Consider the following 14,038-nt stretch of genomic DNA (forward strand, 5'->3'; position numbering starts at 1 on the left):
ATCACTGCAGTTCCTTGGTTTTATTTTCTTATTTATTTTTTTCTAGATTCTCATGGCTACCCCTCGCATCAGGAATAATCAAATATTAAGATTAAAATTTTTTTTTTATTAGATTTCTTGATATTTTTGTTTGCAAAATACTTTAACGTTTTTCAAAAATGCACGTTCGCTCGGGCTTAAGGCTAGCTAGCCCCTAAATACCTAGAAGAAGTCTAACGTCTCCATCATTGCTTTTTTAAGGCCAAAATGTGTTGCTTTTTTTGTGTTTTTGGCTGTGAATCAATTTAAGATTAGGTTAAAACCACTTAAACATCATTAATCATAATAACAAGACTATATAAGCGAAAGGTGAACTTTTTAGTTCAAACATTTTTTGCGGGGTTTGAATGGTTTTTTTGCGGGGGGGGGGTGAGCAGGTTTTTTTTTATGCAAACCCTGAATAAACCCCAAATATATTGTATAAATATTTTGACAATGTAAAGAACTGATGACGTTTATCCTTACCTACTAGATGGACTGACTGAAGAACCCAATCTTCATCGCAAGGTAAAATTATCATCAAATATTAATGCCCCAGAATATGAAGAGAGAGGGGGGTAACTAATAGGTTTGCTAAAGGGTAGATGGAGGGTTCTAGAGTTAAAGGGACCTTCAACGTAATTTAGGTGAACTCATAGCAAAAGAGTTGTATGCACTTTTTTCGACGTTCTCCCTACGACCTGTATCTGGGGAAGTTGTGAACGGTTTTTATCTTGAAAAGTATTTTATTAAAGGGAGTAACCGGCAATGTATGGTGGTTGAACTGAATATGTAGTATTGTCGACAAATTTTTAGGATTCATTTGAGACATATATAATGTTTCTACGACGTATATTTACTGAGTTTGATCGCAAAGTCGACGTTCAAAATCATGAATTTGGGTGGGTATAGATTTGTTTTATTTAAATTATCAAATAACACGACATAAAATATAAACAAAATTCTAGAGTAAACTAATTAGTTGTTTAGGAACAAGTTAAGAAAATAAAAATCTTATCATTGAAAAGAAGTAATCTTATTCAATCATTAGTTTCTATAATCTCAAAATTCACAAAGATTTTCGGCAGATTTTCTGGATATTGAAAAGGCGACATTTGAAGAATTTGTAGAAATCTGCGAACAAATTCATAGAAAATGAGAAATTCAATATAATTATTAAGGTTAAATCGAAATAATTGAATGTAGCATTGATTTATTGACAAATTTCTTTGAGAAATATGTTCCTGAACATCTGTATAATTTTTACTTTATTTTTCGTCGTCATTATTTTATAATTTTTAAAAACCCGATTCCAAAAAGAAACCCACTCAAATTCATGATTTTGTACGTCGACTTTGCACTCAAACGCAGTAATTATACATCGTGGAAAATCTAAAAAAATTGTCCACCATCCCTTTAAACTTCAATAAAAAATTATGAATTGTCAATTATTTTATTTTTAAATAAAGAACATAATCGATACATTTGCTCGGACGAAGGTTTGAAGGGTTGTGAATCAGGCATGTCCCTTTTTAAATATGAACTCGCACAGAAATATTCAGGTTGTCAAGCAACGACCGGTCCTTGATGCTCAAGAACATGTTGCTAGTGGAGACGGTGACGCTGAACCTATGTCTCAGGGTTCCACTAAAGAACATATTCAAACCAAGGTATTTTTTTACATAGGCAAATCCAAATTAAGAAAGTGGAGTTTTTTTTTATTAAACGAGATAATGCAGATTACAATTGTACGGTTTGTACAGGGTGTTCCAATAAACATGGGAATTAAGAGACGACTTGAATAGTCTTCTATTTTCGGTAGTTGATAAGTATAAAAGAAATAAAGATGCAACGTCTGTATGAGCTTTTGAAAATGTGGTCTGTCTTCTATGTATCTTCAAATTTAACGGAAAAATTTAACATTTTAAAGATACCTTTGCTCGGACGAAGGTTTGTAGGGTTAGGAATCAGGCATGTCCCTTTTTAAATATGAACTTACGCATAAATTCAGGTTGTCAAGCAAAGACCGGGTATTTTTTTACATAGGCAAATTAAAATTAAGAAAGTGGAGCTTTTTATATTGCTTTTGAAAATGTGGTCTGTCTTCTTTGTATCTTCAAATTTTACGGAAATATTAAACATTTAAAAGATTTCGTTGTTATTTAATGAATTAGAATCTGGACAAGATTTCTCAATATCTTCGTCGATTTTGAATAGGCAAATATTGTAAGCCACATTTTGGAATTCCCAAGACTAGTGGTTTTAATTATGAACTGTTTTATCTGGAATTCTACCAAAATTGTGACGTAATAATTCCACCAAGAACAAAGACGATCCAGAAGTCGTCACTTAATTCCCGTGTTTAATGAGACACCCTGTATAATCTCTCATAACTTGACAAGATTTGCGTTTGTCTGATATTTGCTTATTAGATCCGTGGATTCTAATTTTTTTCGAATCCTAGGCACTGATCCTCTTACATAAATGATTCTCTCATTTTACCCAAATCTGTTACAGCTTAACTGTAAAGAAATAATATAACAAATGAGTCCGATTTGAGAGAACTTAGTCTTGTGAATTCTAATTCTCATAATTTCTCTTATTAATTCTGAAGCAAGAAATGCGAAAGTCATAACAAGTAGAAAACCACAAATGAAAATAAACAATTTTCAAGAACATGGATATCTAATTCATTCTTGATGAGACTAAGATTTTAAGTGTATCGTCGTGAATCGAATATCAATCTCAATATTTGAATTTTGAAAATGCTTTTATATCCCTTTAACATATTTTAGAGTGTTGTTGATTAGTATAAACTTATGTCAAAGTTTCGATTTCCCTTTAACAAAATACTGACCTTGTCATGTTTGTGAAATATTGTTGCAGGATGTTGTGTTGAGCGCTGGAGACTCCGCAGTTTGTTTCTGCGGAGTAGATTGGCAAGATGGTCCTATGCTCCAATGTTTTGTATGTAAGAAGACCAGTCATGGTATCTGCTACAAGATATTGCTGACGGATCAACCAATCCCTCAGGTAAATTCTTAACACTCATTGATAGCCTCCTCCCACCCCCTCTAGTATTTTTTTGCCTTAGCACTTAATTTGACAGTTTTACCTCAAAACTTCTTAATTCTGAAGAGAAAGTAATTTTAAGGATTTTTTGAGAGAATCAAGATTAGAACTGAAATCTATGAATATTAAAATATGTTGGAAGTCCATTTTAAAATAGGAAAATTTCGATTTATAAAGGATCGAAGCTTGAAAATTTTAATGAAACCCCTTATCAATCCAGGAGTTTTACATGTTTGAGCTATGAAACGTCATCCTCTCACATTGAGAGTTAAATATTTCAAACAAACATTCAAAGAAATCCAAATATTTTGTGCGCAATATCGAATAACGGAAAGTATTAAGAAATTACGATCCTTCTGTCTGGATTGGTGAACAAAATTTCGTCGTCAAAGTATGAGACTCGCATGACTACCTGAAACTCTTGAATCAGTGGCCGAATTTAAAGAATTTGAGCGGCGGTTTAAATTTAAGCCGCGGCTTAAATATGGTTAGTTCCACTTAAAATTGTATTAAATGTTTCAAGATTTAAGCCGGCGCTTAATTTAAACCGGGTTTTGCCAGATTTAAACCGCGGCTCAAATTCTTTAAATTCCATCTCTGGACAGTCTAAAGGTTAAACAATTAACATGGGCTTCGGTCTTAAATGTAGTCTAAAGTATGTGCTCTTAATGAATCAAGCAAAAAGTGTATGACTAAGGAAAGCAAAGAATGTGAGTAAAAGAACTGCAAGTCGTCTTTGAAGTCTCATCCTTTGTAGGTAACCCAATACCATACAAGTGTATACACATAATTTTGATATGCTTTCAGGGTCGTTATTATTTCTTTAACAGTGTAGCATGTTTTGTACAAGGAAAATTCTGAGTTCAGATTCCAAGTCATTAAACATTATTAGTTTAACTTTGAGCGACTAGGGCGCATGCCTGGAGTGCAGTGAGACGTATCCATGTTTCAACCCTAGGCTCTCAATAATTGTTCAAAAGAGTGGACTTGAGAAGATTTTAAACAGGGCTCATATCAGGTTAAAATTTAGTTTGTTTTTAAATTCTTCTCTTTATGCACGTGATATTGTTTTTTTTTTTTACCAAATTTATCTTTCAAAGAAACTAGCAGAATAATGAAAAATTAACCACAGGGGCGCAAGAAGCATTTTTGTCAGGGTATTTTTTTTCAATGGTGTGGGGGGGGTACAGATAGAAAAAAGTTTAAATAAAATTTTTAAGTTGTAGCGTGCATGAAGATTTGGAGCAGTGTTCAATCTCTTTTTCAATTTCCTATGATATTGATGTTCGCTTTCTTTCTTTCAAATCTCCAAGTTGATCTGATTAACAATGTTTTGAATAAATGCGTTGATCCAAAGGAATTGAGTCTTTCTAATTCTTTAAACTTTGTAACCCCATGTCGCAGACTTTTAATATTTCAAACTATGAATTCTTTTAGATAAAATAATATAAGTTTAAAGTATCAAAGATTTACACAATGTGGATGCAAAGATTTACTCCCTTTCTTTAATAAAATGAAACATAATCTTTCTTTTTAACCCTAGGCTCAGAAAGGAAGTGAACAGAATTCATAGTTTGACATATCAGAAGTCTACGAAATAGTTCAGCAAATATATAGGGATTAGAAGATAACAGTTTGCGGCAAAAACTCAGTTTTTTTGTTCGATAAACGAAAATTTCTTCTTCAACCCTGTATCTAGGAACAGATACTTTTTAAGTTCCTCTATCAATTTGCAACCTGATGGTACATGTATATTGTAAACCTTTGCTATTTTTAAATTTAATTATTTGATCCAGAACTCATAGCTAGTTTAATATGTTACACAGATGCAAGGACCTTAGCCACAAACTCTGATTTTCTAATCCATATATTTATTCAACGGAAAGTCGTAAACCGGAGATATTTCAAACTATGAATTCTATTTTTTCTTCTCATAATCTTGAGTTCGTTCCCCTTATGTCCATTTGACAGCCAACATTTTTATTTTGAATAATCTTTTTTGTTTCTTTATTATATCGTTAGAACTGACGAGGGTCAACCAAGACCGAAACATATTTTCAATAAATGTGGAACTAACAACTACTTTTTTACTCTACAGAGGTTTGGTCCATCACCATCACCGAATTTAAAATGATTTCTGATATATCAAAATATCTAAGTTTGAAATATGAAAGGGTTGCAAAGATATAGGAAAAAGAACATTTGAGTTTGTGGCAAGAACTCAATTCTTTTATTCATGTTTGCTAGGATGGTTATGTTCCTTCTCTTCGGTAGATCAGAGATCGCGATCAGAGATCTGGAGAAACTATTCACGGAGGAGAAATCAGAAACGATTCTGGAATTCCTGGCTGACCTTAAGATCATTATTCCTAGGTTAGTTTAGTAACGTCATACAGTTGATTTAATGAATATAAATAGGCCTGAGGTTTTGTAAATAAATCAAGGCGAGTTAGCAAATATGTTGGAATTTTTATTGTATTTACTTCCATGAATTATATCTGAACATGGAATAGTGAAGATTAATAAAATACAGAAAATAAAAAGTGCAAGTACTGACCAAGAAAGAGGTATAATTTTTTGCTCAATTCAATAAGTCAAGCAATAGAATAACGCATTTAAAGGGAGTGACCGGCAATGTATGGTAATTGAACTGAGACTTTAGTATTGTGGAGAAATTGTTTAGAAATCATTTGAGACCTATCAGACGTTTTTTTGGTGTATATTTGTTCAGCAAGAGCGCAAGTTCAATCCTTAAAATCTTCTTAGATTGTTCATTTTTGAGGTATGATTGTGAGAGTTTTAAAATTTATTCAATAATGACGACGAAAACTGTTGTAGAATTTCTACAGTAAACAAATTAGTTGTTTAGGAACAGGTTGAGAAAATGAAAATTAACTAATATAATCGATAATAAATAATCGTATTCAGTTATTGGTTCCTAAATTCTGCGATGTCTCATTGTTAACAAACATTTTCTTTCCAGGAATTTTTTATTGAAAAGACGACATTTAAAGAATTTGAAAAAATCTGCGAACAAATTCATAAAGAATAAGAAATTCTATGTGAAATATGTATTTTATGAAAAAGATAAAATTGATTCTAACATTGATTCATTGAGAAAATTTTTAATTGAGAAATATGTTCCTAAACATCTAAGTCATTTTATGTCGTCATTATTTAATAATTTAAAAAATCGATTTTCAGAACGTAACCACCCAAATGGATGAACTTGAACGTCGACTTTGCGCTCAAACTCGGTAATTATACATCATTGAAACGTTTTATATGTCTCAAATTAATCACTAGACCCAGAAATAAGTGGCTGCACTGTTAAAAAGATATATAAATACAAATAAAACTACCTGAATGGTGATGATTTAATTGGTGCACTGCAGAGGCGTATTCAAGGGGGAGCTATGGGGCTTGCCCCCAACCCCCAGGGACCAGTGAAATCTATTGATTTCAGAGAGTTTTCTGAAAACGCCCCTGGTGCACAGTCGAGTTTTGCCAACTGTGTATGGTTTACATTTGTGTGTACATGTGCACTGTCCACGAAGGTTAGAGTACATAAATTGCTCTAGCTACCTGAAAGTTGGTTCGGTACTTAAAATAAACAGGAGTTTTCAGTGTCCAAAAAAGATATATCATTTCCTTATTACTGGTAACTAACTGATTGATATTTTGCAGTGACGCCGGCAATGGGTATTACGTCGAGAAAAATGCGTTGTATGCGAACTATGAAAAATCCCTGGGCCGTGTAAATCTTGTGGAGTTGATCAAACTGTCTGAGCAGTCAGAGTTCAACAAGAAGATAAATCTAAAGGCGAGTTTAAACTTGAAATATTGGGGTATTAATACAAGGGAAGAAAGTTCCAAACCGTGATTATGTTCCAAACCTGACACTGAGTGTCAGGTTTGGGCACAACGTTTTATTAAATGTCTCTCTGCCGAGAGCAAATATCAATTAAAGCCACAATTTCCAACATAATATTAAGCATTTAGGTCATTATTGATTGATTGATTGATTGATTGATTGATTGATTGATTGATTGATTGATTGATTGATTGATTGATTGATTGATTGATTGATTAGGAGGATGCGAGTATGCCGATGGAATCGATGTCCCTGCTAGCTGAGGTAAAAAGAGAAATTAATTCTGATCGACTTTTAATCGGGATTTCATTGATTACTAATTAAACCTTGGGTAGCTTTGTTCTTCTAAAAGGGGCGCTAATTCTAGTTGATACCCACTCCGATACGGTACAAAGTGTTTGCAAAATTTCCGGCTTTTATTGCATTTGGGGAATTGGCTAATAATGTATTAAAAATCAAGTATACTACCCCGTTTAGTTTAATACTTTCATCGATTATTGGAAACAGACTTGAAACATCATTCCCTATCAATTCTCAAGATAATGAGCTTATATTAAGCATTTTTTTCTTAAAATTTTATAAATATGTTTTTTATTTAAAAGTTGATTTGTTTATTATAAAGGGGAACTACGAAGAACCTCCTACTGAGCCTGAGAATAGTATACCCGAGCATACAGGTACATAGGCTGCTTAAAAATGAATTTTCTAAAAAGGCTTAAGGGGGGGGGCACAAACAGTATGCAAACATAACTTAGCATTGTCCTAGGAAGCTGATTTTTTGCACGCGAACTCAAAAATATGTATTGCACATGCATTTTTAGGGTTCGAAAAGATCAAATTTTTCACATTTTAGCTGTCTTAACTACAGGTGGCCAAAATGTACGGATTGTACGGATTTTTTTATTTGTAACCCTGAAATTGTACAAATTGTACGGATTTTTATCCTGGAAAAGCACCGTTTTTTTTAATTTTCACTCATTTCAGCAAATTTTTCATGAAAATTTCAAAAGTTCTCTGGTTCTATTGTTCTCTGGTTCTCTAGTTCTCTATTATCTAGTTCTCTAGTTCTCTAGTTCTCTAGTTCTATAGTTCTCTAGCTTTCTAGCTCTCTAGTTCTATAGTTCTCTATTTCTCCATTTCTCTAGTTCTCTAGTTCTCTAGTTCTCTAGTTCTAAGTTCTCTTGTTCTCTTGTTCTCTTGTTCTCAAGTTCTCTAGTTCTCCAGCTCTCTAGTGTTTAATCGTAATGGTTAAATAATATATATCTTTGCAACCTTATGTGGTAGATTTGTGTTATTACAAGCTGTGAATTCTGCCAGATTAATTAGGCTTCGTTTCAAAAACCAAAGGTTTTCAGGTTGCAAAGATAATGGATTTTAAAATTTAGTTTAAGTTTAGTTTCTTCAGTTGATCTCATTTTTTCATTATTTCCGGGTTCTCATCTAAGCATTCAAATACCTACAGTAGTTTTTACTACCAGGAATATAGGTTGTTAGAGGGAACATCATTGGTTGCTGAGGGAAGGGTGGGNCAGTGTTGAATAATATTTTCAAAAATGGTTTTATTTTTCTTAAATGTACGGATTGCAGGGATTTTTTTCGAAAATTGTACTGATTGTACGGTTTTTTTTAAAAATGTACGGATTTTTTTAAAATGTACGGATTTTTTCAAAAAAATGTACGGATTGTACGGATTTTTTTTGAAAATTGTACGGATTGTACGGATTTTTTTTCGAAAATTGTACGGATTTTTTCTGAAAATGTACGGATTTTTTCAAAAAAGTTTTGGCCACCATGTAACTACTATAATTGAATTTGAAATTTTTATCATGACTCTTAATACAAATATATACTAAAACTTTCGCGTCACAAGACCTACATCTATGCGCGCGCGCATTATATGATTAGTGCTTATATTCCATCCTTAGTCCGGCAAAATTTAGAAAAATATCATGTAATACCTCAAAACATAGGTAAATGGGTAGAAATCGGCTTCTCTACGACAAGTTATGTTTGCACACTGTTTAAATTTTCCGGAGAGTAATAGGTTTTTTAGATATCTTTAAAGATGAAAAGAACGTTTTTATCTGAACAATGCAATTTTATTACATCCAAGTTACAGATTCATCACTAATAAATAAAGGAATGATTTTAAATTGAAAATATATTTTGAAATAACTGACATATCTTTGGAACTCTAGAGATTAAATAATTAATGCCCGGAATATCTTAAAGGGACTGTCGACGAAACTTTAAGCGACCTTTAATCTTTTCCGATTCACAATTCTACCCTTGTTTGGTTATATATGTAGGAAATTGAAAACTTCTTTATGTTAGTTGCTACGGTGTTTAGGGTACCGTTGTGAACTATAGCAACTCATGAATGTTTGCATTCCCTGAAAACTGAATTATTTTTCATAGCAATTATTAACTTGTGAGCTGCAGGCCAGTTTAAATGAATATCGTCATTTTTCACTATTATGAATGTTTTTATTAAACCTTCTAAAGAACTCTAGATACTAAAGGGGCAACTTGAAAATTTGGTTTGTAAGTTTTTTTTTAAGAAATTCAAATAATTTTGAGTAATCGCAAATCTGCCAGTAATATTTAAACAATTAAACCTGTTTAATAAACTGCTAAAGAAGCACCCTAAACTAAGCCTTATGTGTATACTGCATGCTATGATTTACAGTACTCTGTCCGAGTAAATAGTGGGTTATAGTGGAGAGTGGAAAAAGGCAATTATTATTTAGGCCGCCAGGGGGGGAGGTCTCTCAAGCGGAAGAAAAAAGCTGTTAACATGGAGAACCCAAGGTAGGGCATTATTTAATACGCGATTTTTATTTTCTCTTGTTCATTTTTAAAATTTAACTTTTTCAGCTAATTCAAGGGAAGGTTTTCAGTTTTTCAAACACTTGTCAGTTGCTTTTAGATTTTGAAGGTTTCGTCAAGAACTGTTTATTCCAAGGGGTTTTTAGAGTTTAAAGTGCGGACTTCTAAACAGCTCTTTTGAAGAACTAATAATGTTATTTATTATAAGTATTTAAAATTATAAATTAACCAACTATCATCTTTATATTTTAATACTTATTTGTATGAGTCAAATTATCATGTAGAACTCAAGTGATAAATTATTTACTAAATCAATTCCTTTCATTTTTACACGAAATTTGCATCGATTTAAAGTTTGGTTTTGATAATTAATGCGAAGAATAGGGTTTTTGTAAAATGTACTTTGTTTACTAACGTTTTGATAAAACTAGTTCTTAGTGGTCCGAATATATCATAGTCAAATCGCTACATCTTTGCAACATCCTCGTGGTGAAAACCTTTTTCAAACATAGCTTATTTAATGTAACAGAGTAATAGTTTGAAATATAAAATCCATATATCTGGGTTGCAAAGTTTGGGGCAAAGACTCACTTCTTTTACTAAATATTTATATTTAGGACTTCTGGCAAATCTTCAGAAAGCAAGAGAAACAAAATATAAGATATTGTACTGATATTATGATCATTTCTGTAAATTCTCCGATATTTTCTCTATTTTAAGCAAATTGAAAACATGATTTTGTGAATTTATTTTTTATTGCGTTTTTTGAGCGTAAGTTATTTGCTGATATTGTAAACATTGCAGCATTATTGTCAATTTTCTATAAAAACTATTTTGATTGTTTCTGTCCAGCGGATATTATGTATTTTAAATTTTTCTATGCAAAGATTCGGCAAAATGAAAATTGTAAAATATAATCAAGTTATTGTTGATATTGATATACTGAACATATATTGAAGAACAATAAATCTATTATTTAACAGATAAAGTTTCGCGCCCATCTTCTTTTTCAACTTTTAACTGTGGCTCTATCTGCGAGCAAAAGTTGGCGGATTTACTCGTATTTGTTTTTGCTCATTTTCAAACTTGTAAATTACACAATTTTATAAATTTATAAATTTCATAGCAATTTATTTATTTTTACAATTGCCGAGATTTCAGTTTAATAGTTTAAAACTCAATGAAAAATTCTCAATACAACATTTCATAAATTCTTACGATTTTTCCAAAGTTCTGGGTTAGACTATATTAAAAGAGTCCTCGAAACAAATTTGTTTAGATTATTTTTTAATCAATTTTTAAAAAGCTGTGAAAATTTTCGTGGTAATCCTGAATCTTCTAAAGTTTTTGACAAGGTTTTTTCATAAAACCACTCGGCTATTTTTCAAAGGTTTAGATTCTCAAGATAAGAAAAATGAGCATGGTCTTGAGATCAGATAAATCACGGTTTTTATATTTGGACAACTTTCAGGGAAATAATCCGAGAGATAAAATATCTAACACTCGTTCTTCCTTCATACAGGGTTACCCTCAAAGGATGGCACTTCAGTGACGGTTGCTGGGAATCGTAAATAATAGAAGCAGCAAGTATAAATTCTGTACAGTCGTCTCTCATGTCTCATCCTTTGTGAGTAATCCTTGGCTTTTAGGGCTCAATTGTGGGCATTTTCTCCTTGTACATGCATTGTAAAACAAAAACAGAAAAATTAGCGGATTTTATTTTATTTAAATCATAGATTTTCAAAATGTAATTAAAAATCGAATTTTGTTGGAAGCAAATTTCTGAAATTTTGATAATCTCTAAACCTTTCCCCCAAAATCTGGGGTCAGAAAAGAAAAAAACACCCCAATTGTTTGATTTATTGTTTTTTTTTATAAAAAAAAATGCATTTTCTTCATGTAGTAAAGAGAGAAAAGGAAAATTGTGTTTTGGCAATTTCCTTTGTAAATATATCACGGAAATTCTTTCCACACATTTGTATTTCTAAGAGTAAAAATCTCAGGATAAATTTCCCAAGAAATATTTATAAAATGAAACTCCACAACACAAATAAAAAATCGTTTACAAAAAATAATATCTTTATTGATTTGTGCAGTAATTAAAATAACTTTATTTTGCAAGTTTTAAGTATTCTTAAAATCATCCTAAATAATTCGGGAAAAGAGCAGTTTAAAAATATATAATTGTTCCCCACACTATATCATCCAAAGCGAATAGAATGTATATAAGAGTGGAATTTACTAGAAAAAAGTGTGAAACGGCCATTTTTGTTAAGTACTGTTTTCATACTGCAGGTGTACTTTACATATTTGTGCTATATAACCTTTGCGCCCTTGAATATCATTTTATAGCAAATCTAAAATTAATATTAAAAGAAAACTAAATCATTAAATAGGCTGGTTTAATGATAGACCAATGATCACTTCACATAGACTATGCCTTTCACTTAACAAACAATGGTTTTCCGTTATAACTATAAATTCATTTTATAAAGTTTATTTAACAGCTTTAAAAAATTCGAAATTTAAATGGATAGTCTAGGGAACATTCTGTATTAATGTACTCTACTGCATATAATTTGTGAACATTTACATGATTTGTACACTTTGAACTCCCTTGCAGGCTGAAAGAGACTGACAAAATTCATACCGAGGGATTTTCTTAATTCCACTCTAATATATATTCTATTATCTTTGATATCATCGCTTTTATTGAGAACCTGGAAATTATTAAATAGCTTTAGTTTAACTTACACTTTGAATTAAACTTATTTCTCAAGTATTCTAGTACAATAGATGGCAACGTAGAATTTGTACATTCTCAGTTCATCTGTATTCTGACGTCACATGTACAACTCCGTTTTTGTTGCCAGCAAAATTATTGCTACTATTTTACTGATAATAAAAAATTCCCGAATATCGGATATATTTTTTTCAAATTAAAAATGTATTTATTCTTATTGAACTTCATTAGTTTTTTTGATATTATTTCTAATGTTTTTAACCATATATCTACTATCTTTGGTATACATATAAATATCCATTTTGTAGCAAAGTTTGCTGTAAACGACATATTTATTTTCAAGTTTATTGTGTTTAACTTTTAAATCCGAATCCAGTCACAAACACTACATGGAAAAGGAATTGTCGAAGTAAGTTCAGATGACGTTTCTTTTCAATTGTTTAAATGGTTTCACAGTGGCAAAGGGGAAAATACCCCCCCCCCCCTCCTTCCCTAAAACTAAAATCCAACTTTTTCTTTAAAAATAATTTCTGCATTTTTTTCAAGAATTAGAATCCTCATATTACTCCGAAAAAAACTATCTGGCAAAATGGAAATGGATCTCTACATTCTACAGCACAAAAAGCATGAAAATGGCAGCAATTTTTCCTATTGTTCAAATGACCTTAGAAAAACACAGAGATCCAGATTGCTATGAAAAGTTGCACCAATTTTTAAGTCTTAGATTTTATCTCCCTACCTCAAACATACTGTTTTGTAGCCCTGGGCATGTATATGTGCTCCTGGCCCAACTGGGGGGGTAGGTTACGTACCCAGGTGGAGCAGGTAGAAGGCATACAAACATAATGGACGAGCATCCAAAATACCCTGGCGCACCTCTTTAATGCACTGACAGTTTTTCAAGCATGTATTTCAGGATAGGTGTACTCATACAGCTCTAGTCGAGAACTGAAAGAACAATATAATCAGTCCCGACTAGTATAATAATCTAAATATATTGTTTAAACTTGTAAAATAATAAAAGAGTTTACAACATAAGCCATTTAACGTTGCCCAGGATTTGCGTTTATAAATAATAAAGAAAAACAAAGTTGAACTGGCCAAGTAGCCGTAGTAGATCTCTATGCTTTGCGAGTTGATCGTGAGGTAGGATTGCTAGCTCTGCAGTCAGATAAGTATCAGGAACAAGACTAAAAATGGTGAGTTGAGTATATGCTCTTTTAGTGTATCTTCAGATCCTTTGCTTAAGTAACAGTTTATTCACATCGATACAGGGACTCATAAATCTAAATAGTACCTATCAATGATCCGCAGGTTGAGCCTAGGATCAGTCTTATCCAGTGGAGGCTGGGAGGTACATGTGAGGTAGATGAGGTACAGTTATGGTCCGCTGCTAGGAGGAGGTCGAGAAGGTGTTCATCGACCACAATAAACTTGAACTAAATAGGTTAATGTTAGAACAAATTGATCATGGGTCTCAAGTGTTCATCATGTTATTCACC

The 14,038-nt window shown here is 32.1% G+C and overlaps 1 protein-coding gene across 1 annotated transcript; it reads left to right on the plus strand.

The window, feature by feature from the left end:
* Positions 1 to 6: 6 nt before the first annotated feature.
* LOC111698771 (uncharacterized) lies at positions 7 to 10,542 on the plus strand. Its single transcript, XM_023469200.1, has 11 exons — positions 7 to 72; positions 483 to 546; positions 1,581 to 1,688; positions 2,905 to 3,051; positions 4,002 to 4,108; positions 5,338 to 5,463; positions 6,778 to 6,913; positions 7,184 to 7,228; positions 7,587 to 7,641; positions 9,715 to 9,775; positions 10,411 to 10,542. Exons 1-11 carry the CDS (start codon positions 53 to 55, stop codon positions 10,451 to 10,453), a joined length of 912 nt encoding a protein of 303 aa, XP_023324968.1. The 5' UTR covers positions 7 to 52; the 3' UTR covers positions 10,454 to 10,542.
* Positions 10,543 to 14,038: the final 3,496 nt, after the last annotated feature.

Source organism: Eurytemora carolleeae, unplaced genomic scaffold (assembly GCF_000591075.1).
Source record: "Eurytemora carolleeae unplaced genomic scaffold, Eaff_2.0 scaffold109, whole genome shotgun sequence".
Lineage (NCBI taxonomy): Eukaryota > Metazoa > Arthropoda > Copepoda > Calanoida > Temoridae > Eurytemora > Eurytemora carolleeae.